The 27,825-nt window shown below is 43.9% G+C and overlaps 4 protein-coding genes across 9 annotated transcripts; 2 read left to right on the top strand and 2 right to left on the bottom strand.

Moving 5' to 3' along the window:
* Positions 1-182: 182 nt before the first annotated feature.
* Positions 183-10,278, top strand: SPAG7 (sperm associated antigen 7). The gene is made up of 7 exons (XM_051995941.1): positions 183-412; positions 8,122-8,189; positions 8,418-8,506; positions 8,941-9,025; positions 9,159-9,248; positions 9,363-9,519; positions 9,723-10,278. Exons 1-7 carry the CDS (start codon positions 328-330, stop codon positions 9,830-9,832), a joined length of 684 nt encoding a protein of 227 aa, XP_051851901.1. The 5' UTR covers positions 183-327; the 3' UTR covers positions 9,833-10,278.
* Positions 10,279-11,103: 825 nt separating this feature from the next.
* ENO3 (enolase 3) lies at positions 11,104-16,955 on the bottom strand. Its single transcript, XM_051995932.1, has 12 exons — positions 16,840-16,955; positions 16,039-16,149; positions 15,604-15,699; positions 15,391-15,449; positions 15,158-15,227; positions 14,881-15,014; positions 13,286-13,508; positions 12,978-13,175; positions 12,291-12,492; positions 11,605-11,713; positions 11,370-11,428; positions 11,104-11,262 (listed from the first exon to the last, which is right to left on the bottom strand). Exons 2-12 carry the CDS (start codon positions 16,121-16,123, stop codon positions 11,193-11,195), a joined length of 1,305 nt encoding a protein of 434 aa, XP_051851892.1. The 5' UTR covers positions 16,124-16,149; positions 16,840-16,955; the 3' UTR covers positions 11,104-11,192.
* A 3,405-nt stretch (positions 16,956-20,360) lies between these two features.
* PFN1 (profilin 1) lies at positions 20,361-23,201 on the top strand. Its single transcript, XM_051995942.1, has 3 exons — positions 20,361-20,607; positions 22,364-22,556; positions 22,836-23,201. Exons 1-3 carry the CDS (start codon positions 20,476-20,478, stop codon positions 22,931-22,933), a joined length of 423 nt encoding a protein of 140 aa, XP_051851902.1. The 5' UTR covers positions 20,361-20,475; the 3' UTR covers positions 22,934-23,201.
* A 271-nt stretch (positions 23,202-23,472) lies between these two features.
* On the bottom strand, positions 23,473-27,747 carry RNF167 (ring finger protein 167). 6 transcript variants are annotated; one of them, XM_051995935.1, is made up of 10 exons: positions 27,430-27,747; positions 26,786-26,932; positions 26,399-26,445; positions 25,701-25,826; positions 25,532-25,619; positions 25,344-25,434; positions 24,771-24,876; positions 24,488-24,608; positions 23,927-24,007; positions 23,473-23,844 (listed from the first exon to the last, which is right to left on the bottom strand). In XM_051995935.1, exons 2-10 carry the CDS (start codon positions 26,892-26,894, stop codon positions 23,585-23,587), a joined length of 1,029 nt encoding a protein of 342 aa, XP_051851895.1. In that variant the 5' UTR covers positions 26,895-26,932; positions 27,430-27,747; the 3' UTR covers positions 23,473-23,584. The 6 variants fall into 6 exon arrangements, with proteins under 6 accessions (XP_051851895.1, XP_051851893.1, XP_051851897.1 ...); XM_051995933.1 differs by having other exon boundaries at positions 26,399-26,479; positions 26,811-26,932; XM_051995937.1 differs by having other exon boundaries at positions 24,488-24,581; positions 26,399-26,479; positions 26,811-26,932.
* Positions 27,748-27,825: the final 78 nt, after the last annotated feature.

Below are 27,825 nucleotides of genomic sequence, written 5' to 3'. Positions count from 1 at the left end.
GGTCGGGGTGCGACTGCCAGGGTGCCCCCTAAGAGGAAGGGACGGGAATTGGTTTCAGAAACCTGGAGAGGGAGGAGGGTGGATGCAGCCTCGGGCATTTACTTCGCCACTGCCCAAGATTCTAGGAGAAATAGAGAAGCTCCAAGCCAATCTTTGGGGCAGTCCCTCCTTCCCCTTTAATAGGTAAAGCTATTGAAATGGAGAAGGACGTGGTGGGGTGGGGGTGGGGAGAAGAATGATTTTCCGCCTCCGGCAGTTTATCGTCTTAAAGGCATTTCGTCATTCCCTTTAAGGCGGCAGTGCCGCCCCCACTTAGTCTCTCCCAAGATGGCGGACCTACTGGGCTCTATCCTGAGCTCGATGGAGAAGCCGCCCAGCGTCGGTGACCAGGAGACTCGCCGCAAGGCCCGAGGTAAGAAGCCCCAGTACGCACCCTGCTTCTGGTTTACGGGAGTTCACTCCTTGCTCTCGGCCTGGCGCCCCCTTAACTCTAAAGACCCCCCTGTTGGGCCCATCGGCGTCCCCTTGAAAACTCCATTGGACACCAGCTCTGTCAGTCAGCGATAGGGAGACGGCAATTGGCCCCATGCTTGTTTCTAGGCCCAGCTCTTTTTTCTTATCCTTCCCCTCCGCAGTCCTTTATTCCTATTAGTAGAAACACCCGCTTGTCTCTCTTCCCTTTCCCAAATAGCGAGCATCGATTGGTTAGCCGTGAGCCAAGCCACACCCGTCCTCTTTCTCTCTATCCTGTGCTCCAATTGGTGGATGGACCCATTCTTCCGTTCTTTGCCTCAGTCAATCAATCAATCCACTTTTCATTGAACGTCCCCACGGTCTCATTATTGTGCTGGGATCTGGAAATACGAAGACCTGAAAGAAAGAAACCTACCTTCTAGTAACTTCCATTCTAAAGCGGAGGTTCCTGAAGAGCATATGTAAATATATATGTAATATAAGGGGTAGGGAGCCTACTCCATTAAAGGAAGTTTCTGAGTGGAAGTGTGGCCCTGGGCAAGGGACTTAGTGCCCAAGGCGACCGAGTCCTTAACCTGTTTCTTTCTGTAAAAGGATATATTAATACCATCTACATCACTGACTTTTCTTGAGGATCAAATGGGCACAGTGTTCTTGCAAACTTCAGAATACATGCTAACTGTTACTTTCAGTGAAAGTTCCGATTATGTTGGTAAAAAGAGTATCCTCATCCCCTATCATAGAGATTTGCCCCCATTCTCAAATGCAAAGTTGTTCCAGAGGGAATGGCATTAGCAGTTGAGAGGATCGGGAACAGTCTTATAGAGTGGTAGTTGATTTCCTGAAAGAAAGCAATTCTTTGACACTGGGGTAATTAGGGAGTTCGCTCCAGGCATAAATCTGTGCACTATTCTTAAGGAATTAAGAGGCCAGTCTAACTAAATTATCTTTCCTCCAAACCCTTCCCTCAAATTTATTACTCCCTAGGGCACTCCATCTTCCCACTTTCTCACTGTCTCTGCTGTCAGTCTCTCCCCCCCTCCCCAATCCAATCTGTTGCCCAAGGACCATCCATTTTACCTTTGCAGCATCTCTCAAATAGACCCCCTTTCCTGCCACCACACTCGTGTAGGCCCTCATCACCTCACCTCTGTACTATTGCAATAACTTGCTCGTGGGTTTGTCGCCTCTAAGTCTTTTCCAATGTCAGTCTGTCCATCGTTCAGCCTCCAAAATGATTTTCCTAAACTTCTAGTCCAACCATGTCACCCTCCTACTCAATATACTCTAGAAATTCCCTGTCGATTTGATCAAACTCAAAACCCACTGTATAATGATCAAAATCCTTTATAACCAACTCTTGCCCCCAGTCTGATTATACCTTATAGCCCACCATGTATTTTCAGTTACATTCCATTTGTCAGTTTGAGCATTTTTTCTGGCTGTCTCTCATTCTTGGAATGCTTTTCTTCCTCATCTCTGCCTGAAAGTTTCCCAGACTTCCTTTAATTTCCAACTAAAATTCCATCTTCTACAGGAAGCCTTTCCCAACCCCTCTTAATTCTGGTTCTTTCCCTTTCTTATTTTCTATTTATCCTATATGTTTTTACATAACTTTTTATTTGTCTTCCTCATTAGATTGTGAGTTCCTTGCTGAAGGGACTGCCGCCTTTTTTTTTTTTTTTTTTTGTATTCTCAGCATTTAGAATCGACACAATAGGACCCTAATCAATTCTTATTTCCTGTCTAGAAAAACAGGAATAAAATACAATGAAACTAGAAAGAAAAGTTGGGGCTAAAGCTTTAAAAGCTAAAACGAACGGATTTTATTTACTGGAGTAGGAAAGTGAAATCATCCAATCTGGGTTTAAGGAAAATTACCAGGGCAGCTGTGTGGAGTAGGAAAAGATGAGGCAAGGAGTCTAATTAGAAGGTTGTTGAGGCATATGTGAATAGAAAGATTTTGGATTCAAAGGAGGTTGTGGAGGTTTGGAAATGATTGGATATATTGTATGAGGCAAAGTAAGATGTCAAGGATGAAACAAGAGAAATATTAAATGATTGATTCCTCCCCAGAAACAGTGAAGTTTGGAAGAATGGGGATGGGAAAAGATCATAAGTCATGTTTTGAACATGTTGAGTTTGAAATTTCTCCAGGACATCGTGTATGCAGTGCTCAATAGACAAAGTTAGTCATATGGAAAAGGTCAGGGTAGAGACAGAGGCTGGATATGTAGAGCTATAAAATAGCTGCAGAAATGATCATTAAACCCATGGGAATTGGAAGTTACACAGGTCATAGATTTTAGAAATGAAAAGAACTTTAGAGGACCCAGAATCCAGACTCCTCATTTTATAACTAAGTAAAGTTTGAATACTTGCCCAGGGTAATCGAGTTAGAAAGTAGTCTGAAGTGAAATTTGAACCAAGGCCCCTGATCACGACAGGTGCCTTCATGATACTTGACGGGGCAAGTGTGCTTCTGGGCGCACGTCCTTAACATTAATGCAGCAGAAAGGTCAAGAAGGATGAGAAAATGTCACGAAATTTATCAGCTGAGAGCAATTTGAGTGATGAGAGCAAAAGATTGAGTGAGGGCAGAGAAAGCACAAGCCATGAATGGTTGGAGCTTTTCTGAAAGTTTGGCTGAGAGAGAAAAGATAGTTGAAAGCTCCGAGAGAGGGGGAGGCGGTAGGAAACCCGCAGCGCAGAAGAGGTGGAAAATCAAGAGCCGAGAGGATCGATCAATGGAGGGATCTTCCGGAGAAGGGAGGAGATCGGAATTGGCCCAGAAGAAAATAGTGAGAGGATACATCGAGAGTTTTAGAGTGAAGAAAGGAGAAGCGGGTCATGGGAAATGTAAAGATTTCCCGATAAAGTAAGAGCCTGGCTCCCCAGCCCGTAAGGATGAGAAAGTGGAGAGGGGCATGTGGGCAGACCGAAGACTAGGGAAATTGCTTTGTGGCTGCTACTCGGGAACCTTTGGGCCCTACTCGTCTTCTTTTCCTTTTTAGGATCTGCCTGTCTAGGAACAGAGCAATTCTATTGGCTCTCTCCTGCTATCTGTCCATTTGAATTGAACTCTGTTCTCCCCGCCCTTAGCCCCTATGGATCCTATTGGCTGAAGTTCCTTCTTCGATGCCTATCAGTAACGTGTGTGTGTGCGCGCGCACATTCCCAGCAGTTCGATCTACTTTGTCCTGTCTTGTGTTCTATTTTCAGCGTATTTACCCAGTGTGGTCCGTCCGGGCTTTTTACCTAGTAATTCTTGTGGGAAGCTTTCCTTTACGCGTGGAGCTTGAAATCAAGCTTATTGGTTATAATATGAGCTGGAAGGAGCCCTACCCTGGCCGTGCTACTGGGGAGATTCCTTAACTCCCCCAGGCTGTTTTGCTGTGCTGGACTGGGCGTGGCCAGCACCTCGGCACGGCCCTCTGGGCTCCCCATACTTCTCAACGGACTTGAGATCTTGACTGTCGCCATTCCAGAGCACTCCTTTTACTCTTCTATTTCTCTTACAAATTTACTTTCTCTTTCCTGCGTCAGACCCACACCAGAGACGATAGAAACCTGACACTTACATTGTCCCCACAAAGGGGAGAAAGTCAGCACAACCCAAGTTTGATTTTTTTTTCATAAACCTTTTTCCCAAGCTTCACTTTTTCAGTTAAGGAAAACACTATTCTCCCAGTCATCACCCAGTTGAAATTTCATAATAACCATCTTTGACTCTTTCTGTTTCAGGTTCCAAACATTTTCCACCTCCACAAGATCTCTTGCATCCATCCCGTGCCTTAACTGCTCTCATTTGAAGTTTTGTTATTACAACCTCAGCTCCAGATTCATAACTTTGGTTTATTCTTATTCTTCCCTCTTCCTCAACACCCTTGTACAGGTTTTTTGATTCTGCTTTCATAAGTTATCTGGAATCTATCCTTCTATCCTTTTATCTGGATTATTACAATAGCTTCCTAATTGGATTCCTAGTACATCTTTCATACCACTACTAAAATGATTTTCTAATGCATAGTTCTAACTATGCCACTCATTTTCTATTTTTATTTTCTCAAAAATATTTTATTTTGCTGAATACATGGAAAGATCGTTTTCAACATTCATTTTTATAAAACTTTGTGTTCCAATTTTTTTCCCTTCTTCCCTTACTTCTCCCCTCCCCAAGATAGCAACTGATAGAGATTAAATTAAGCATGTGATGTCCTTTTAAAACATATTTCCATATAACCACAATAAAGAAACAAATAAAAAATTGAAAATACTATGCTTCAATCCACAATCAGTGTCTGTAATTTTCTGTCTGGATGTGATTTTATGCCGCTCATTTTCTGCAGCTTCTTACCTCTAAGATAAAATACAGATTCCTCTAACTAGGCATTAGAGGCTCTTTTCCATCTTGCACAATTCCTGGCACAATAGGTGGCTTTTAATAAATACTTGTTAATTCTATCCACACTGACCCAATTACTATTCCCTAAACTTGGCAGCTATTTGCTTTTCTTCCTCCCTCTTTTTTTTTTTTTTTAAACAACCCTCTGCTATAATATCATAACCTGAACCCACAGCAAAGTCAAAGAAGTCTATTATGAGGTGGTAAAAAATTGTTGGTATATCATTTACAACTTTGTTCCTATAGAACTAACTGTTCCATGTGATATTAAAGTTTTCCTTGAAGTCATGTTTTCCTCGAGCTGATTAGTTCAGGAAATTGAAAATATGGAAAGAGACCTCATGCTTTAGACCACCCTTCTCATTTTATAGAGAAGGAAGCAAAGTCTTGGAAGTGGGGGGGAGGAGGAGAGGGAAATTGCAACTTTAAAATTGAATGACCTTAAAAGCATCTCAAACTCAACATTTCCAAAAAAGAACTCATTATCTTTCCTCCAAAATCACTTTTCTTCCAAACTCTATTTCTAAGATGCCAGTTTATAACCTTGATGTTGTGCTCAATTCCTCATTTTCCTTCACCTAAATTATCTAGCTCTGGTAGTTTTTAAGCTTCATAGCATCTCTTGATTTTAAGTCCTTAGTTCAGACTGTCATTATTTCTTCCTCCAAACTCCAGTGGCTCCCTGTTTTCTTTTGAATTAAATATAAGGTCCTCTGTTTAGCTTTTTAAAACCCTTTATCATGTGGCCCCAATCTATCTTTCTAGCCTCTTCCTGTACTCCATGGTTTTGGACTGACCATCCGTCATTCTAGCATGTATTCACCCCTTACTATCACTTCATAATGCCCTTCTCATCCTTTATAATGAAGTGAAAGTACCATTTTCTACATGAAGTCTTTTCTGATTTCCCATTCCTCTAATATTGCTTTTCTTTCCTAGCTACATGTTTTTCCTAACATAGAATAAGGGAGGGGTTGTTTCATTCTTTCTGTCTGTGTATTTATATTTAAGCCTAGCACATAGTAGGCCTTTAATAAATACTTGTTGAGTGTCCAAGATTATGCTCCTAGTTAATGGCAGTGCCAGGACTAGAATTTAGGTCTCCTGAATTCAGGTTCTTTCTATTACTTTCTAGAATGAAAGTTGAAAGATACACTGAAAAAAGCAGGGATGAATACTGAGCCATGTGAAATACACCTTAGAATGCTAGAGAAAAAAAAGTAGGAGTTTGGAATCTAATAATTCTTTTTTTTTTGTCTTGTTTATCCCCAAAGGATGATGATAATTTTAGACATTTGTTTTCAGAGTTAAGATGCCAAGCTGACTCCTTATAGATCAACAGAGAAAACTTCTCAATTTAATCCAAATAGATTATGAGATTTTTGAGGACAGAAATTATGTGTAATAATAATAATAATAACATTTACATAACACTTTTAAGGTATTCAAAGCATTTTGCAAATGTGATCTCATTTCATCTATACAACAACCCAGAGAGGTTGAGTGCTCTTATTATCCCGATTTTATAGAGCTGAATCATTCCCATCCTGACTGTGTGATAATGGACAGGTTACTGAATATCTCAGTGTCCCAGGAAACTCTTTTAAGAGTAAATTGCTATGAAGGTGACAATCCTAGTATTGGTAACTGAAGTTTCCTCCATGAGAGGAAATTTAAGGAAGTTTGACAATTAAGTCCTACAAATTATTCATTTTATAAACAAAGAAACTGAAGCGACTTAGAGTCAGAAGAGACCTTAGATACTGTTTAGTCAAATCTCTTCATTTTACAATTGAAGAAACTAAGGTTGAAGTGGCGTACTTGAGATCCACTTGAGATTGCACAGAGGTAGAATTTGAACTTAGATCTCAATCTTTCCATTATATTGCTATAGATCTAACAGTTTGTATCCCCAGCCTCTGAGCCTTATTTCATATTAGGCTTTTTCATCCACTATATGCAGCTAGAGTACATTCCTGGCTGTTGCCTGCACTGTACCATCTCTTACATATGCATTTGCATAAGCTGCCAAAAGTATCCTTTCCTTCTCTTGACCTCTCAGAATACTTATTATTTTTTTCATCCTTCCCTTTTCCCTTCTAAATTACTCTTCTCTTAAATCTGTATATGTTAAATCCTCCCTAGTAAAAATCTAAAGTCCTGAAGGTAGAGAATGGTTTTGTTAGTCATCTTCCTTGTATATATCTTAACATTTCACACAATAGTTGCTTAATAAATATTAGATGAATTAAATATCCCCAGTGGTGAATAAATCAGCTTTTTGTCAAATAGATAGTCTTTCCCTAAAAGAGAAACTCTTAACCTTTTTTGGTGTCATAGACCCCTTTGGCAGTCTGGTGAAGCCTCAGAAATATGTCTGTCACCTATATTCATAATTGAAGGAAGTGCTATATTTCAGGTAGAGGTTAGTGAAAACAAAACTGTCACATTTTTTCCCCATCCAACTGCTAAAATTTATCCTCTGCTTAACTCCTACCCTAACATATAGAATCAGAATTATTGATTCTGATGTGATTAGCACAAAAATTCCCAGAGCATTAAAGAAGACAGCAGAGGTCAGAGATTTAGTCCCTTATCTGAAGAATCTTTAAAACATAACAAATAATTATTCAGCCTTTACTTAAAAACCTTTGAGGGAGCCCACTACCTCCTAGGATCTCTCTCTCTCTCTCACACACACACACACACACACACACACACACACACACACACACACATTCACATTCTCTCTCCCTTCCTCCCTCCCTCTCCTACTCCTTCCTGGGGAACAGTGCAGGAAAAGAGAATGTTACATTTTTGTTATCAGATTTTTAAAATGTATTTCTTGGATTTGCTGACTTTTTGCTCTCTTCTTCCTCTTATTTTTTGTTTTTTCTTTAAAAAATATTTTTTACTAAATTGATTGACCTAAGAAGGGATTGGGAGGAGGTTGCGGGGGTTAGGATTTAAAAAACAAAAAAATGGCAATCAAAATTTAAGATTACTGTATAGTTAAGCTCAAGCCCCACCATCTAACATGAAGCCTTTCCCCTCCAAATCATCTTGCATCTATTTTGAATATACCTACATGTGTGTGCACACGGGTATGTAAAAATTCCTTACAGAGAGGGATTATTTAACTTTCATCTTTGGATCCCCAGTACCTGACAGTTCCTGGTGGTTGGTGATTGGTAAACAGTTGTTTATTGATTGATTACTCAGAGCCTCTTTCTCACTCCTAGAACAGGCTGCTTGCTTGAAGAAATTGCAGGAGCAGGAAAAGCGTCAGAAAGTGGAATTTCGAAAGCGGGTAAGTGTGGCAAGAAGGATAGAAAGTAAATTTTGGGAGAAACTCCTTAAATTTCAGAATTGGGAGGTTGGGTTGATTTTCTAGGAGAAAAAGAACCTTGAAGAATACTGGGTATGGAGAGAGGCAGTAGACCTGGAAGTGTAGCTGGTTCCATTTGAGTGCAGTAGGATGGGAGTGGAAAAGAATACCCTCATCTTATGGCTTCTCTTTTGTCCACTTCTTCTCAAGATGGAGAAAGAGGTTTCAGATTTCATCCAGGACAGTGGTCAGACCAAGAGAAAGTTCCAGCCAATGAACAAGATTGAGAGGAGTATATTGTGAGTGAAGGGGCTGAGAGAATAGGGGTGGAGGTGGAGAAGTGGGGCAGGACACTGGGGAGGCAGTTATGGTGAGAGAATTAGATGTGGAGTCAGAATGCCTGATTCAAGTCACTTGTCAATTTTGTGATCATGGGCAAGTTCCTTTAAGGTTTGACTTCAGTTTCTTCGTTTGTAAAATGGTCAGTTATGAGCATCAAATGAGAGGTGTGTGAGATAAATTATAAACAGTAAAAACTCTATAAATGTAAGATTATTATTGTGATTATTATTAGAGGTTAAGGTAAAGATGGAAAGAAATAGCAGAGGGGAAAAGAATCCTTTTATAGGGACAAGGGGATGGGAGGAGTGGGAAGGGGGGTGACAAACCCTCCCAGGTCCTCTGCTTTTCTCGCCCTTCCATGCACATTCATTCTCCCTCTTCCTCAACCCAGACATGATGTTGTGGAGGTGGCTGGCCTGACATCGTTCTCTTTTGGGGAGGATGATGAATGTCGATATGTCATGATCTTTAAGAAGGTGAGAAAGACGTCCTTTTCTTCTCTCCTACTTCTTTAGTCTACCATTCCTTTTCTCAGGAGGTCAGGGGACAGGACCATTTGGATCAAGGTGGAACCTTGACACTGATTATATCATGTCCTTTATTCCTAAGGAATTTGCACCCTCTGATGAAGAGCTTGATTCATACCGCCGTGGGGAAGAATGGGATCCACAGCAGGCAGAGGAAAAACGGAGACTTAAGGTAAAATAAATGCCTCTGCCAGTTGTAGACTCCCTCCAATCCCTGTTTTCCATAGGGGATCTAGTAACCAGACTTTTAACCCCAAAGTCTATTTCCACCCACTCTCCCTTTTAGGAGTTAGCCCAGTGGCAGGAAGAAGAAGCTGCCCAGCAGGGCCCTGTTGTCGTGAGCCCTGTGAGTGATTACAAAGACAAATACAGTCACCTCATTGGCAAAGGGGCCGCCAAGGATGCTGCCCATATGCTACAGGCCAATAAGACCTATGGCTGTGGTAAGAGGATGGGGAGCGATGGTGGATGGGGTAAATGGGATGAAGTAAGGGAAAAACAAGGGGAAGAGGAAAGAGATTTGGAATCAAGGGAAAATTAGGGCTCTGGATAGCTTGGTTTATAAGGGCAATGATGGCAGGATAGAAAACTGAGTACTAAGAAAATTCTTAGTCCCTTCACATTCCTCCTTTGCTCCCATTCCTAGTTCCAGTAGCCAATAAGAGGGACACACGCTCCATTGAGGAGGCCATGAATGAGATCCGTGCCAAGAAACGCCTTCGTCAGAGTGGAGAGGAAGGGACTCCCAGCTCCTAGGTCCTTTGTCTTTCTATCTCTTCCCCCTTACAACACCCCTGTGGCTTTGAAAAGGGGGAATGGGGACATGAATGAAGTTGCAGGCACTACAATGCTACCTTATCTTGACTTCTGATGACCATGCCAGGGGTTGACTTCTGACCACCACCACCATCCCCAATGGAACCATTAGGATGGGGAGATGAGTATGGAGGCTCTCCTCCAGTAATCTGGTCTGAGTGATTTTAGATTTTTTAAATGTTGGGTATATGGGGTACTTGAATGAATCTCCTTTCAATTTCCCCTAAAAGATGTGACAGAATGTAAGAGTGAATATTTAATCTATATTATCCTCCCTTCTCCTGGGGGTATCTCTCTTCCCTCGAGGCTAAGGGTAACTTTATGCTCAATAAACACCGTTTGACCCCATGTGCTGTTTCATGCATGGGGCAAACCACATATCTGAATCCTTCCTGGGAGTGACTTGAGTGTGAAAGAAAAGCAAGGACCTTGAGACAAGTATGTTTGCTTTGGGGAGAGGGTCAGACACTGGAATTAGAATTTTTGGAGCTTAAAAAAAAAAAAAAAACCTTCACATTCTCTTGATTTAACTGATGAGAAAAATGGGTCCCAGAGAGGTAAAGTAGACTTGTCAACATCACATGGGAAGATAGTGGCAAGAGCTGGGACTAGAACCTTTAAGCTGTACCCTATATACCTCTTGAAGTCACTTTGCTTGTTTTGCTCAAGTGATCTTTCCCTAATAGCTGTATAAAATACAGCTACCTATGTCTCCACTCCACCTTTATTGCAACAATTCATTTCTATGATCTATAACTTCTCTCAGGGTTTTATCTTATCCCTCTCCCACTTCCCCCCATCCCCACCCCAAGATGGCTTTATATCATGTCTCCTTCCTACAGCTCAGCCGAAATTTCCTCTCTGACCAACCTTTGTTTTTTCCTTCTTTCCCCAGTGTTCATTTACAGCTATTAGTAGCTTACATTTATGCAGGGCTTTGATTTATAAAGTGATTGAACAGTTCGTCATCTTATTTGATCACAACAGCTCCAGGATATGGCTAGTACATATATTATTATCTCCATTTTACAAATGAGGAAACTGGCTAAGGGGAAGGTCTATATGACCTTCCTCAAATCTGCTGCCTTACAAGTTTATAGTCTTTTTATTCCCTGGTGCTGCTGCTTCCTTTTCAACACATAAGTCTCTTGTTCCTGCCCCCTTCCTGAGACCAGGAAATCTTATGATCCCAAACGATGACACTCTAGTCATTCTTACTGTCCAAAGCACTTTATTGAAAGGAGTGATGGAGATAATGATGGACTCAAATGTCTCTGTTGATCAAGAGCATTTCTTCCATTTACTTGGCCTTGGGATTACGGAACTTCCGCCCAGCAAAGATAGCCTTGTCTCCAAGTGCCTCCTCAATCCTAAAGCAAGAATAAAACAGCAGTGAGAATGGCTACTCCTTGCTCTACTTCTGTCTCACTTTTCCCTTAGACAGCCTTCAGTCCTCCCCCCTGCAACGTTGGGGTACCTCATGAGCTGATTGTATTTAGCCAGACGTTCAGAACGACAGGGAGCCCCAGTCTTGATCTAATGGAATGAAACATAGAAAGAAAGTCACAGACTCATGTGGAAAAGTTCCATAATCCAGTGACTGGGGACAGATTGGCAAAGAAGAAATTCAAGAATGGATAAAAGCTTCCAGAAGACTTAGATAGATAGGCTTTGGTGGTCACAAGGAGATGAGGGGATATGTAGCTCCCTACCTGGCCAGTACAGAGTCCCACCACTAGATCGGCTATGAAGGTGTCTTCTGTTTCTCCAGATCTATGGCTGACCATCACTCCCCAGCCGTTAGTCTGTGCCAGTTTGCAACTATAGAGAGAGGAACCCAGCCTCATTACAGTGGAAAGAGCATTGGCTCTGGAATCAGGATTTGGGTTCAAACTCTGCCTTTTGATAACCTAATATCCAGAGGACCCCTGGGCAAAATCAATCTCCCTTATTTTAAAGATGAATTTTCTCATCTCTAAAAATAGGAAGTTGGACTAGATGGTTTGAGATTCTTTCCAGTTCTAGAACTGTGATCCAATGATCACTTTGGTTTGAACCCAATTCATTCATCTTTTTTAAAATACTTAACAATGTGTACTTGATTGACCTTAATTGGGGGAGAAAAGTAATGGGTAGTGAGTCATGTGTACATAAAACATATAGTTCGGATTCTTGACAGGGGTGACAGTAATGAGGAAATGATTACTCATCTCATGGTGAAGAGTAGGAAGCAAAATTTTTTGGATTTTTTAAATCTTGATTTTTCCTGGTAAAGCTTCTTGATAGAGGGAAATAATACTAAGAATATACATGTAGGGGAGAATAACTCATTCATGGATGAATTCCTAGAGTATAAGGTGATTTCCATCTCCCTCCAGTGTGCCCACTGGGAACTCACGCCTGGATGGATTCAGTGACAGAGCCAATCTGGTTGACTTTCAGTAAGAGGCAGTTACAGGCTCGCTTCTCTACAGCCTGGGCAATGCGTTTAGGATTGGTGACAGTTAGGTCGTCACCTACAATCTGGATATCAACTCCAGAAAGAAATGAAGTCCAGGTGGCCCAGTCATCCTGATCAAAGGGGTCTTCAATGGAAACCACTGTGTGGGGAATGAAGAAAAAGAGAGTTAGAAAAAGAACAGAGAGCAGATTTTGATTTTTTTTGATTGAGCAGAAAAAGCAGTGGACGTGCGTCACATCCTAGGTTCAACTCACAGCTCTACTCCTGTGCATGAACAAGGGGGATAAGAACAATGGGTTTCAATTCAGAAGCTCTATATTGGGAACCCCAGTTTTCTATAGAAAAGGAATATTGAATTAGATGAGGTCCCCTCTAGCTCTCAAATTTAATGATTTATGAGCCTGAGTTTTCTCACCTGAAAATGAGTGTTAGAAGAAAAGCTCTTTGTAAGTCTTAAATCATTAAAGACATATAAACTATTATTAGGTGTAGCATTAAGAGAGACCACTAGGATCAAAGAAAAAACAGTAGAGAGAAAACGAATTAGGGAAGAAAAGAGACAAGGGAATGGAGCTCCTGAGTTCTATGAAGGAAAAGGGAAGATGGGGTCCTTGATTCCCTTACCAGGATAGTTCTTGATGAAGCTTTTATATAGCTCCCCCAGCTTCTCCCCAGAGATATACCGGGCAGGATCATCAGGAGATTTGAAGTCAAGATCATATTTTCCATTTCGGTAAAACTCGGAGGCAGCAACATCCATGCCAATCACCACCTTGTCTGGATAACCAGCTGCTTGGATGGCTGTTTTCAGTAACTCCAAGGCTGAGAATAAAGGGGAAATTAAAGGAATAGTATCCCAGTCTACCCTTTTCTCCCCTGTTCCATTTATGGACCCATTCTTTCTTTACCCCCTCTTCACACTACTGACTGACCTTCATTGTTCTCCAAGATGTTGGGGGCAAACCCACCCTCGTCTCCTACATTTGTGGCATCTTTCCCGTACTTAGCCTTGATGACACCCTTAAGGTGGTGGTAAACTTCAGCCCCAATACGCATTGCCTCTCTGAATGATGCAGCCCCCACGGGCAGGATCATGAACTCCTGCATAGCCAACTTGTTTCCAGCATGGGATCCTCCATTGATTACATTGAAGGCCTAGGGGAAATTAAGTGGAGGGAGGTTCAAATCTGATCACAGTGGGAGAAAGGGAATGAGATAAGACTAGGGACTGTAGCATGAGGATAGACTTGAGCCATAGAGAGCAGACTGGACATTAGATTCAAAAGATTTCCCTAACAGATGGATTTAATTCACTGATTCAGGAGGAAACTCTTTAAAACATGGCCCTTGTTCTTAAAAAGCAAACAGTCCCTTTGTACAAATGGGAAAAAATTTAGACAACTGGTTCTCTAGTTGGTTCTACCTTTACCACATATCATAAGTCTATCCTAATGCCACTATTATTTGTTCATCTACTTTCTCAGACCTTCACTTGTCTCTCAGCCCTATCTCCCTTCATCCACCATTCCATTCCCTCCCCCAACTTCAAATTTAATATGCAGTTTTCTTGATGTAAGTGCACCCTTTACACAACTTCTAAAATCATCTGAAGCAAAAATCTATTTAAAAGTCTTTAATGGCTCACTATCCTATATTATAGAATATAAACTCCTTATCTTTCACTTAAGGCTGTCTACCATCCAGTTTCAACATATTCCTAATCTTTTTTAATATTAGTATTACAAAATGTGATGACCAAATGTCCTGTGAAATAATATTTCTTGTAGTTTTGGGCATATGATGATCCATTCTTTTAACTCCTTTGTTCAGTCTATATCACAGTCAAAGATCCTCCTCTCCTGTTTTCTCTCCACCCCCACCTTGTAATACATTCTTTCCATATTTTTGCCTATTGAAATAAGGATTATAAATTTAGAGCTGGAAGGAAATCCACTTCCTTAGAAGGAAATTCCTGTACCTAGCTCAGGTACTATCTCTTCCAAGGGTGGATACACACACACACACATTGACACAGCTACTATTCTATACTGGGAAGGGTGGTTTTGTTTTTTGCCATTTTGCCATTATTACATTCTATCTTGTATTATTCCCATTTGTAGTTTATATGAGTTCTCTAAAATCACTGACAACAGGATTATGCTTCCTTGCATTTCTGTATCCTGAGTTCCTGGCACAATGCCATGGACATAGTAGGAGCTTAATAAATTTGTTGATTTGAAGTTAGACTGCAACTGAGATATGAGTGATCCAGACTATACCAAAGACTGCAGGAAGCAGGATGAGACTTAGGAAAGACTTTGAAGATGATTATCCTTGGAGACAGGACAGAGAGGTGAGCTACAAAGTATCACAGAGAAGGAGGCTATATTTTAGGAAATGGTTCCTGTGGGAAGTAAACTAAGTTCTAGACTTTCTGAAGAGTTTTAATCCTTGAAAAGGGGGGGAAACTGTCTTAAGGCCAAGTTGAAAGGAATGTGATCAGGTCCCAGGGTCAAGAAAAGCTAACCGGTACTGGTAGCACAAGTTCTGGGTTCCCAGCAAGGTCCGCAATGTGTCTGTAGAGGGGAACCCCCTTCTCTGCTGCTCCTGCCTTACACACAGCCAGAGACACACCCAGGATGGCATTGGCCCCAAATTTAGCTGTAGAGAAATCAATGATGTGAGAGACTTTTTTACTTGGAGTGAAAATTTTCTCCCTTCCAACCCCCCTCTCCAGTTGGTAATGGGGTTATTCTCTGTGATCCCTTCCCCCTTTAAAGTCCCCTTACAGTCCCCTTACTCACATTTGTTCTCTGTTCCATCAAGTTCAATCATGAATTTATCGACTTTTTCTTGATCCACAACACTTAATTTCTGGATGAGAGAAGAATATGAGACAAAAGCCTAGTGAGATTGAAGGCCATGGTTGAGCCATCCTTAGGCAAGGACCCATGAGGCTCAGAATGGGGAAAGTACTAGGAGTAGGGATGAGTAGGGACAGAGTTGAGAGATTTCTGGCAGTCCTTTTGACATTTACCTTCTCCAGTAAAGCAGGGGCCAAAGTCTTGTTGATGTGTTCCACAGCCTTAAGCACTCCTAGGGAAAAAAGCATAAGTTGGGGATCAATAAGGTTCTGACTTCCTAAATTAGAGACTCTTAAATTCAACAATGGAGTACACTGGATACAGTATTCTGCCCACTCTCCCACTTCTCCCCAAACAAATACATTCTCTTTAGAGTGATATTTGACCTTTCCCCAGGTATCTGCTTTTATCTCCATCTCTCAGCTCCAGAGCTTCATAAATCCCAGTGGAGGCCCCACTGGGTACAGCAGCTCTGAATCGGCCTGAGGAATAAGAGGTAGAAATGAGTTAATACTGCTCCCCTCTCAGAGCCCAATTGGAAAAAAAACCCTAGGTTTCTAGTGCTCCAAAACAAAGCAAGGAGAAATAGGGACAAGGATAAATACACCTCATTTCTGTGTCCTGGGGGCAGGAGAAGTGGTTAGCTGAGAAGTCCAGGGTTTGAATGATTAGGGGACTCAATTTAGTTCAGGCTTGGATTATACCAAGAAGGGATAATAAGGGTATGTGTATTATAAGAATTCAAGATGGGCTATAAAGGGAGAAGTCAAGAAGATTTGTAATTGGCGCTATATATGAAGATATGCAGGCTTCCTTCTCACCTTTGGCTGTGTGTAGATCCACCTCCACTGTGGGGTTCCCCCTGGAATCTAGGATTTCTCTTGCAAAAATCTTCTGCATTGCCATGATTGCAGATTTTTTCAGTGGAGAAACTTTTAAAGGACCAAAAAAAAAATCAAACCCTCCCAACCCTTCCATGCCCTTTAAGTCTTTCCCCAAGCCAGGAAGGCAGGTGCTGATACTAAAAATAGCCTAGAGAAAGGTCATAGAGCAGAGAGGCCCAGCTTCCTTTCCTTACTCAGAACTCCCAACCCCCTACCAATTTAAGCTAGAAAATATTTTCTTTTAAATTGCCCCCCAATCTCTTTAATCTCCCTCCAATCTTCTCAGGCTCTTTCCCTTTATTTTATTTCCATTATCCTGCTACCCTACCCTTGTCCCTACCTTTGGGTTCTCAATACCATAACTTTGAATTTGCTACGTTCCTTATATTACTTATAATTCCCTTAGTTCTTCCTCTCTCCCAGCCTTGTTTTCCCCCTCTCTCCTCATCCTATCTTCCCCTCCCCACTTACTTTACTCCCTACATTCTTCCCCATCATCCTCATGTCTTGGCTATACCTTACCCTGTCTCTCTTTCCTTTGTCCTATCCTCTCCAAAGCCTTGTGTCCTTTAGCCTCTTCCCCCATTCAGCTGTCTGTCCATCCCATCCAACCTCCTTATTCTCCAGCCTCTCCCCAACCTATGGCTATGAATTACAACTTAGTGTAGGGGATGGAGGAAAGAATCTTGCCCCTGCCCCTGCTCTATCAGGTTAGAATGGGGGCCTGAGAAGTCTCACCACAGCTGGAGTTCCTTGGGCTAGGTCTTGGGGTACCGATTGCTGCTGGGACAGTGTGTGGCTATCACTCCTAAGCCTGGCATTTATTACTGACCCCGCCCTTCTGTTTAGCTCCTCCCCTATCTACTCATACCCAGCTTAGTGACTGGCAGCCAACAAGTTGCCCACCAAAGGCAAATTCTTAGTCCCCAAGACACTCCTCCAACCCCCACTGATGCTGTGCCCTTCCCCAAAAAGTCATTCTCCCAATTTCACTCCCCAAGAAGGGGGCTCAGCTGAAAGGGGAGAGGGGAGAAGGGAGAGAGGGAGGCGGGCCCAGTGCAGGTATTAAGCCTTTCTCTTACCCATTGCCTGGGTTGAATTTCCAGCAGCAAAGGTTAAAGATGGACCTTTAAGAAAGGGCAAATGGGTAACCTGAGCCTCTACCCCTTCATGCATAGACTGCTGAGGGGTCTTGGGGGAGGGGAGGCTAGCCTCATCCACTTACTTCCTGATAAGATAGCAATGTCAGCTGTGGGGTTTAAGACTTGAGAATTTGGGAGGCATGAGTATCTGGCCCAAAATCTTCAGTATGAATACAGATTTTTACTATCAATGAAGTAAAAAGAAGGTCCTTTTTAGATTTCTTAAAACTGCTGCTTGCTCCATCTTCAAGGATCGTTTTCCAAGGAGAGGAGCCCTGTACTTTTCACACAGTGCAAATTTAAAGACAGACCTTTGTAGACTTCAGTCTCTGTCTCTTTTCCTCTCTATTTACTTCTATTTTATCTCCTTGTTTCTCCATTGAAATCTTGCCCCTGGGTCCTTGTGTCTCTGTATTAAATCTCTTTTCTGCCCCCATCTGTGTGTGTGTGTATTTGTTGTTGTTTTTATAGAGTGTTTTTAATGTCTTTCTCCACCTGAATCTCTTCCTGTCTCCCTCTCTCTGCCCCTTAATATCTATGTCCATTTGAATCTCCCCCAGTTTCTTTTTCTATCTCCCAAAGTTTAGTTCAAATATAGGCTTACAGAACACTTGACAATGATGCTGTTGAGATTCTTACATTGGGAAGTTGGACTTCGATAATCTTTGAGGTTCCTTCCAAAATCAAAGACTGTATAATTTGGAATTTACTTGTTTTGCTGTGCCTCACAAATCTGCCTCTTGAATTTTCATCCTGGCATATCCTAGAGTTCTAGCTTTGTGCCAGAAGACCGAAATGTAAGTTTTGATGCTACCATTTTTTAATGTGTGTGAATATTGTAGATTTCAGTTTCCTCAACCCTTCTGCTTCTTAAGCTATGATCCCATGATATACTTAGGTATCTATTTCTTGGCAAGGTTGTTTTTATCTCTGAATATTTTTATTTCTTAGTTTCCTTTTGTCTATTTCCAAATCTGTCTCTCTTCTTGGTCTCCCTTTATAAAAATTCCGTTTTCCAGTATTAGTGTTCTATTTGTCCTAGTGCCGACTACTTCTGAATCAATCTTTGTAAATGTCTCCCTTTCTCTTAGTCTCAATTCCCTTTCTCGAATCTGTCTTTCGTTGGGTCTTTGCTTCTGTCTTTATCTTCAAGTCTATCCTTATGTGCCATCATTTGTATCCCCATGTCTCTTTTTCCTTTTATCTTCAAATTTTGTCCTTTGTACCCGAGTCCCTCATTCTATCCTTGCACCTCTCTCTGTAATTGTTTCGTTCTGCTTCTGAGGCCTTCAATCTTTTAACTTGACCAAATCTGAAGCTTTCAGCCTCTGGTTTCTCTAAACGAGACTCTGCCCCTGGGTTTACTCAGCGTTTCCTCCCTCTATTAGTAAGAAGGAGAACAGTAAAGTGTGTTTGCAGGAGAAAAAGCAAACTGCCCGGCTGGGAGTTGCTAGTGTCTCCTCCCAGCCGAGAGCTTTTTCCCCAGGCGCCTGGGAGACTCACACTTGGTGACGCACCACCCTCCCAGCCCGGGTCTGCGCCTCCCAATAGTCGGTCTGACTCACTTGGGTCTTGGGCTTCTTTCTCCCCACAATCCCTTTTCCATCTATACCCAAAGCCGACCTCACTTATCTCACCCAAACCTCTCCCTCCTTTTAGCTTATCTCCCCAAATCAGGGCCTCCTCCCCACCCCTCCAGTCATTTTCTGCCTCGCCCTCCCGTGAGTGCAGACGCGGAGGGGGGAGGGAGGAAGGGAGAAGGGAAGGTAGGGGGAAAAAGGCAGAGGTCAGGCGATCTGGGAGGTGAGTGCCTGCCACGAGCTCTAGAATCCGGCACCATCCGGAGCAGGATTTAGGGCGGTGTCAGGCAGTGGGATCGGACACTTGTGTCCTCCTGGACTCCAGAGACCTGTGGAATTCTGGAAATTAAGTAAAAGAAGCCGACAAGAACCGGCCAAGCCCCTGGACTGGGGAGGAAGGGGGGAGGAGGGGCGGTGTAGAAGAGAGAAGCTCGCCCCGACCCTGCAGCCCGGATCGCCTCAGCCCCACCCTGGTCGGCCTCGTGCCCAGCGGCCCGGAAGCTGGCTAACCGCTTCGTGTCCCGGCAAAAAGTTTGGAGAGAAAAAAAAAAAAAAACCTGCCCGGCATTCCTCAATGTACTCTAGTCTATCGTCCCGTCCCGTCCCTCAGGCAGTGGCTTTCTAGTCATAACTGTCCCAGTTTGCCTCAAGCCTTGCTGCAGGAGAATGGGGGGGGGGAGGGGGGAAGAGGGGGAAGGAGAAGAAAAGGCCCCGCACTGTGGGTGGGGCTGCCCCCGCCGAAAGCGGAGGGATATTTTCTTAAGCGAGGCTAGAGGCTGTAGCAAACGGCGTGGGGACAGTCTGGGGTGGGGAAGTGAAGTGGAACTCGGAGAACGGGGCTATGGAGGAGTACTTAGTAAACCTTCCCTTCCCTTTGCTTTCCTCCCGCCCTGAGAGAAAAAAGACTGCTGGAGGGATGAGCGACTAAAGGGATCAGGAACTAGGAACGTTTACTTTCCTCCCCGCTTAAGGGGAAAAAAAAAATTGAAGAATGCATGCACAGCCGCGATTCCCAATTCCCATTTCTATGATCTCCACCCCTCTACTGCCCACTGGGGAGGAGACTTTTCCTTCTTATCCCTGCCTGCCTCGCCCAGCCCTCCTCAAGTTCCGGCTCCTCCTGGGCTTTTGAGCGCATGCGGATGAGTAAACCATCCCTGCGCTCTGAGCTGGGGGCTGGGAAAGAAAAAGATTGTTTAAAAATTTAACTCGGTTTATGCCAGAGATTCCTACGATTTGCATTATTGGAGGCTTGCGTATTCTCCGTTTTCACTATCCATATTCCCTACCGGAGTTTGATTTATTCGCAAAGATGCACCCAACAGCCTAACTCTCACCTTCGCTCCCGCTCAGAGGTCCTTTTTATTGCACTCAGCAAATTTGGCTACAGAAAAGGGAGGTGGGAGATTTTAAAAAATTGTTGTTTGCAAAGTTTTTTGGTCTCGGGGAGGGGGAGGGGGGGAAAAGGTGGCCCCGCCTCCACAGTCGTTTGCAAAAAGGGGGGGGGAGGGGAAGGAGGAGCAGCAGGACGAGCAGGAAGCAGTGCCGAAGGTAGCAGAGAGAACGGAGCTGCGAGCCCAGACAGTAGCGCGTGTTCCGAGCTCTCCGCCACCACCTGCCCGCAGTAGCAGCAGAGCCAGATCGCCAGCGCTATGGCCGGTTGGAACGCCTACATCGACAACCTCATGGCGGACGGGACCTGTCAGGATGCGGCCATAGTCGGCTATAAGGACTCGCCCTCGGTCTGGGCCGCTGTACCAGGGAAAACCTTCGCCAATATCACGGTATATAGAAAGGGGGCAAGCTCGAACCTGGAGACTGTTTGGGAGGGGAGTTCATTTTAGGGTGCATTGGAAAACAGGAGATGCATTTGGAGGCTTGGTTGGGTTTTTTGTTTGTTTGTTTTGTGTTTTTCTGTATTTTTAAAAATTTCAGTGCTGGTAAGGGGTGGGTAAAGCACAGCAAGGGTTGGGAGCAGGACAGCCGGATAGACTGGAGTCCCCAGGGTCGGTTTGGCTGAGAAATCTCGGCCAGGCCGGACGCTAACAAGATTTAAGTGAATTTGGTTAGTTGTTGGGGATCCTTGGGCCCCGCGCGGAAGACGCCGGCGCTGGGGTAACGGGACAAGGGGCAGAAGTAATTTCACATCCTTCCCCCTTCTCGAAGGCCCGAGTTTCAACTATCTTTACATTTTTCTTTTACTTTTTGCGCCAATGGATTCTCAGGTTGCATTGCAAACTCGCCCTCCCCCCTCGACCGTTTTCCCCCCAAATTCCTGGGACTCCTGCTCCGTAGTCATTCCAGCACCACCATGGTTCTGAGGGAGGGCGTTACATCCGGGGCACAGGGCGGGGAGGGGCGCCAGTCGCCCGGTTCATCGGACACTTCCGCCTCCCCCAGGGCGGGGCGGGGTGGATGGAAGATTTCCCCCTTAACCTTTTTTTTTTTTAAAGGGGATGGAGGGGCGCCCCTCCACTTCCGGTTGCATGCGGACGCGCCCCCACTCGTTCCACCATTGTTCGCCCCCTTGGCTGGGGTGGGGGTGAAAGCCTAGGCTATTGGAGCTTTTTGGTGCCTGGGGCTACTCCTGGCCAGGCCCGGCCTTCTCTCAGGGCATTGCCACTCCCAGTACCACCTTACAAGCTTCCCCTCGGCCCCCATATTTCCCCATGGTTCTGCTTATTTGGGGTGCTGCTAGTGCACTCTTCTCCGTACATTTCCGTAAAGGAATTCATTTCACCTCTCCATTTTAATCATTTCGTTTTAACGTTGGGAGTGGGGTCAGACAAGGAAGATTTAGGGAAGTTAGGTTGGAGGATGGGGTGGGATAGGGAGCCATAAAAGGTCAGAGGGCTCTCTCCCCAGTTTAGCCTCGCCGGAAGTGGGGAGGGGGAGCGGAAGTTTGAAGTGGGGATTTCCGGGAGCTCAGTGGCCGGATGTGGGGTTGGTGGGGTGTGGGGGTTGTAGAGGGTAGAAAGGGTGCTTGAAGTTCTTTTTGGTACGAGTTATCACTCTCTAGGATTGTTACTACTATTCCTATGCACACATACACAAAAGTTTTCTGATTAGAATTTGTAGGATCAATTCATCTACCACTTCTGGTTGTCATTCGGTCCCCAACCACCAACTAATGTTCTCAGACCCAGGAATCCAAGGCCCCCACTCTGAGCTTTGGCTAAGTCTTTGCCCAAATAAGGGCATAGTAGCTTTGTTCTATGTCTGGCCCCTCCTCCTCTGCTTCTGCTTTCCTGAGGAGAAAAAGCCATGTGCTTTGATATATCCCTCATCTTTCACAGATTCTTGGCTTTCCTGCTTTTCATCTTAACAATCTTATGGTCCATTTTGGGCAGTCTCCCAATCTTTTAACTCTTGGGGGCAAAGAAATGTAATTCATGTGGTTTCTTACGGAATGGTAAATTTGTTCAGACTCAGACTTCTTTGGAAGAATTATCCAAGCAAATGGGGAGGGAAGAGTGTGAAAGTCACTCACAGATGGTTCTTAACTTTACCCTTATATGTACCTCCCTTCTTGCATGACAGCCTGCTGAAGTAGCTGTATTGGTTGGCAAAGACCGTTCAAGTTTCTTCGTAAATGGGCTGACACTTGGGGGCCAGAAATGTTCTGTGATCAGGGATTCGCTACTGGTAGATGGAGAATACACCATGGACCTTCGTACAAAGAGCACTGGGGGTGCTCCCACCTTCAACCTTACTGTTACCATGACTGCCAAGAGTAAGTTGTGACTTCTAGTCCCTAATCTTGAAGGCAAAATGTTTGATGCAAGTGAGGTCTTTAAATTACATGTTAAATTTAGGCTAAATTTTCACTTTCTGATAGAGGTAAACTTAATTCCCAGCCATCATTCCCATTTTCCTACCTAGTAGAAGTGTTTAAGATGTTATGGGGTGAGAGTTGATGACTAACAGGCTTATGGAATATCTTGATTACAATCATTAACAGGTTGTGGGTGCCCTGGGAGTATTCAAATCTTCATTTTCTTTTCATTCTTAGCGCTAGTCCTGCTGATGGGGAAAGAAGGTATCCACGGAGGAATGATCAACAAGAAGTGTTATGAAATGGCTACCCATCTTCGACGTTCTCAATACTGACCCTCCCCACCCTCCCCTTCCCAAGGCTTCTGCACCATTTCCCTCACCATTGTTTTTTGGGCCATTTCCCCACCCACTTGTTGCTGCCAAAACTATACCTGGGGGGGGCCAGGTTGGACAGACAGGCGCCCCTTCCCCCTCTCTTTTGAACCTCCTTCCTGTGTGTAGTAGGGAAGACTTTTTTTTTTTTTTTTTTTTTGGAAAAATTGTTTTTTTTTTTTTTCTGGAAACTTATATTGGAATATGAATAAAAGATTCTACTAATAAAGGTGTGTGTAATGACAGGGAGTATGCCAGCAGAACTAACACTAACACTGACACCTGTGCTTTCCAAAAAAAAAAAGCAAAACTGCAATCCCTTAAGGTCTCAAGTTTCTTGGGTGTTTGTTATAAAACTTTAAGGTGGATTGGGTGCCTTTTCCCCTTCTGGATGACTGGAGCTTCCTAGTCTAGGAATGAAAAGACTACTTATCATTTCAACTATGGACAGAACTTTCATTCCTTTTTATCCCTTCCACCCAAGAAAGACCCCACCCTGCTTCAGAAACAAAGCAATTTTATTAACCCAACAGTGAAAATCTTTTGATGTAGAAGGGGAAGGACCTGGCTCTAGCCCAGGAAATCCTTTAAGGGTGAAGGTGCAAATTCAGGTCAGACAAGAACAACTGAGGGGGATGAGGAAGTAGAAGATTCTTCAGGAAGGGTAGGAGAAACAGCACCAAACGAAGGTGGAAGAATGCTAGAAGGACCTAGGAGGGGGGTCCGCTCAGAGACTGGGTTTCCACTGTCCCCATCCTCTTCTGCTTCCTGCTCTTCCTCTTCCCCAGGTTCTTGATGAACTGGCTGCTTGCAGATTGGACAAGTCTTCCGGGTTTGGGTGAGCCAGGGATCAACACAGTGGCTATGATAGGCTAGGGAAAGACCAAGAGAAAAATGGGTACTATAAGAAGGAAGATAGGATAATGACACCCTTGGGGGCAAAGTATTTCTTACCATGAGCACATGGTAGTATCCTTAATTTGTCCCCATCCTCATATTCTTCTAAACAGATAGCACAGACATCATATTCATCACCTAATTGGACAAAGAATGAGATGAATCTCTCCAATAGCTACTTAATCCAACTCGAACTACCTCTCCACCTTCCAATTCTAATCACCATTTCCCCCCCCACTTTTCTCCACAAACATGGATGCTAGAGGCCAAGAAAGAAAAGATTTGTTCATGGTCAATAGTACAACTCAGTACAGAAAAGGTAGGCTGTAGAAAGAGTGGTGGGAAAACAGAAAATGAAGACATAGGGATGAAGCCAGCAAAGAGTAGAGGTGAGGGGAAATGGTTTGGAAGAGGGAAGGTGGCGAGAAATGAGGAAGGACCAGGCCTCAGTTCTGGCCTTACATGGACACCATGCCGAGGATTATGGTTCTTGTTGTTTTTGCTCTGGTCTATAAAGCCTTTCCTCCCTTTCATCTCATTTCTAGACACTCATGCACCTTGATAGTGTTTTGTTCTGTACTCACCTATATGGAGAGATATTCCAGAATCCTGCCTTACCTTTCTGATAATTATGTGTGGGAATCTGTTTTAGCTGCTCTTTGCTCAATCGGTTCCTTTGGAGCCGCTTCCGGTGCTGTATACATCGAACTACCTGGCAGGGGGAGAAGAGAAACACTACCTGGCAGAAAAAAGGAGATGAACCCATCTTGGGAGCATCAAAAAGGCCTGGCTAGTTCAATCCAGTCTTCCTCTCCCCTCATGGACTTTGTGTGACTTCCCAGGCTATTTATTCCTCTTTCCCAAATCCCTAGAAAAACATCTTGCCCAAAAGTTAACTCACCAGCACAGCCCCCATGGCCAGAACCAGCAGGCCCACAACTCCAGTGAAGGGGATGAGATAATAGCCTAAAGGAAAGGTGTTGTCTGGGACCAGCAAGACACGGGCCCTAGAAAGGGACAATGCAAGGGATGGATCAGAGGGCAATGCAGTAGAGAACAGTCAAGAATTGGAGGCACGGGAAAAGGAAAGAAAATGGAACTCGGATGCAAAACTCCTTTTTCTCTAACATTTAATAGTTTACAAAACTTCACAATAAACCTGTAGCATAAGCAATACAAGTTGCCCATTCATATTTTGCAAAAGAGGAAACAGGTTCAAAGAGACCTGCTACAATCATAAAACTTAGGCAGGACTCAAACTCATGAATCCTATGTTCTTCCCACCACAACTTCATGAGTCGAATAGGATATGTCTGGTGGAGATAAAAGAATAATTAAAAGAGAGGAAGGTGGGGATGGGTGGGGAATAAGGTGGAAAAGAAAATAGTTAACAAAAAAGATCCAGAGTAGGAAAAGGGGATAAGGAACACACCAGATATGAATCAGGGTTGAGGATAGGGAAGACACATCATACCCTTTGTCGTAGACAAAGAGGGAGCGCAGGTACTCTGAGCTTGTCTCTCCCACAAACACTGATGGGATCCAGATCTGCTGCTGAATTTCCTCTGTGGGAATGGGACTGTCATACCAGGGACCCAGGCATCCCCACCTCCTCTGACCCCCTCCCCCATTCTTCAAGGACTGAGATACCCCAACTCTTACCACTATTCCACACCATGTTCAAAAGTTCATTGGAATTCACGTTGTAGACTACAGCTGCTCTGTACCCAGCCTTCTGAGCATTTAGAACCTAAAAGGGGGAAAGGGAGTCAAAAGAATCATTACCTAATTACTCCAGACTTCTTGTACCTATCCCATTCCCATTCCCCACCTTAAGATCAAAGTTGCAGTCAAATCTCCGAAGCAAGGCAATAAAGGCAGAGCCGTTGGCAGGAGCAAGAGGTGGAGGGTTAATAGGACTACAGGCATTGGCAGGATGAGCCTCCACCAGGAATCCCTGAGAGAGGGAATAAGATTAGGTGCTCCTCCTGCCCACACAGATCCAAATATCCCAACCATCTATTTCCTCCACGCAGTCAAGATACCCAACTTATCCCTCCACACTCAAGTATCTTACTCCCTAGTAAACTGCTTTCAATCCTGACTTTTCCCATTGGTTTACATTGATACTTCACAACTACCTGACTCCAAGCTTTGTGCAAGATAAGCTTTTGCTCAAGATACCTACCTCTATCTCAATCCTATCTTCATTCTCCTAGAAAGTAATCTTCAATTAGTTTATAAACTCCCTTCCCTTTCCCAAGTAGAAAACATCAATCTCTCCAATCTGGCATCAATTAATTATAACTAAAGAGTTCAAAACGTTTTTAAGTTAATGAGCTCCAAATTAAGAATTCCTTACCTAATCTAAGCCTTTCACTTTACAAATGGAACATTAAGCCAGAGAAGTGATTTGCCCAATGTCACAAGGATACAAAGTAACAATGTCCTTTAAATCACATCATTGTTTACTATTTAACTAGTCTTTCTTGCCCCTTGATCAAAACTTCTCAAATATGAGCAACTTACCTGGAGCCCCTCTTGGCTCAGGGAAGCCCCAAAAAGGGCAGGAAGATCTGCAAAGTCCATGCTGGCATTGTGGTCTGAGGTCTGAGAACATAAGATTCATTCCTCCCCCTTATCCCCGCTGAAACCCTGCCCCTGCCCTTTCTCTCCCTACCCCAATTCTAGTAGAGGGAACACCTATAATTCAGAACTGAAAAGGGAATTAATCTAAAATTCATTTAGCAAAAGATGAAACTTGAGGGCAATGATGGAAATAATTAACACAATGGTACTAACACCTAGAAAATTCGGTTCCTTTGGCTCCTGATCTAGTATTCTAACACCCATTAAGTAAAAAATGGTTGAGAATCCATTTTATATAGGGAACTTGTTTTCCTAAGCTCAGCTCACCCTGGGCCCAGGTCCCCAGACTCACGGCTCGAATGAGCCCCCAAGAGGGGGTGATCCCCCAAAGCACGATGACCATTAGCAAAGGGATCGGGAAGGCCTCAGAACGCATGGTAGCAGCAGCAGCCGCAGGTTGGGGAGGACGGAGTCCTGTAGCCAAAAAGAGAACGGAGTTCTGTCCTTGCGCCTCCGGCCCACCCCGCAAAATATATTAGTCTAGTCTTTCACCCAGTCCGAGTTCTCCATGGTACTGGGGAGGAGAGAGAAGGTGGGAACGAGAGATGACAGTTCTGAACCAGGTGGGTCAGTAAGGGCCTCTAAATCCACTCAAGTTTTGTGGTTTGTGAGTAAAAGGGGGAACCCAGATGAAAAGAGAAACTTCCGGTAAAAGAAAGAAGCAACAAGGAGCACTTCCGGAATTGAGGGACATCCTCCCAATCCCTTAAAAGGGACTTCCGGTTTTCAATATCTGGACCCAGGAGCCATCAAAAATGGGCTAGAGGATTAAGGCAGGGAATAAGGGGGACAGGGATGTCTACAGATACGGAGGAATATTAGGTGTCCAAAGAAACCTCCTGCAAAGTGCTTCCCATCCTTCTGGGAAGATTTCCGCTCCCACTACCCCCAGGAATTCCCAGTTTACAAACCTCTACTCCCTTCCAGGGCTGCTGGCGTCGCTGCTACTACCTCAGGTTCATGTAAGTCTCGCGAGGTTTTCTCATTTCTCCCAAACTCCAAATACTGAAGACAATTGTCGCGAGACTCTTCACCGTCACTCCCCGGCTTTCTTGATCTCACGAGATTTCTTCGTTTTCTCTGATTTCCCTGGCGCCTCCTTGCAAATAATGCCCATGCGCTATAGTTCGCACGTTATTTTCGGTCCCTCCAAGTCTCCACCTCTTCTCTCTCTATTTACGCCTTTGTCCAAGAACTTCAAGCCCCACCCCACTTCCAACATCATTCTCCAAGCTCCGCCTCTATTCCCGTCCCTCTTTACTCTGGCTCCATCTTCTTCCCAGTTGCCTCTTTGTGCGCCTGCGTAC

Source organism: Antechinus flavipes, chromosome 4 (assembly GCF_016432865.1).
Source record: "Antechinus flavipes isolate AdamAnt ecotype Samford, QLD, Australia chromosome 4, AdamAnt_v2, whole genome shotgun sequence".
Lineage (NCBI taxonomy): Eukaryota > Metazoa > Chordata > Mammalia > Dasyuromorphia > Dasyuridae > Antechinus > Antechinus flavipes.
This window is presented reverse-complemented; position numbering and strand designations above follow the sequence as displayed.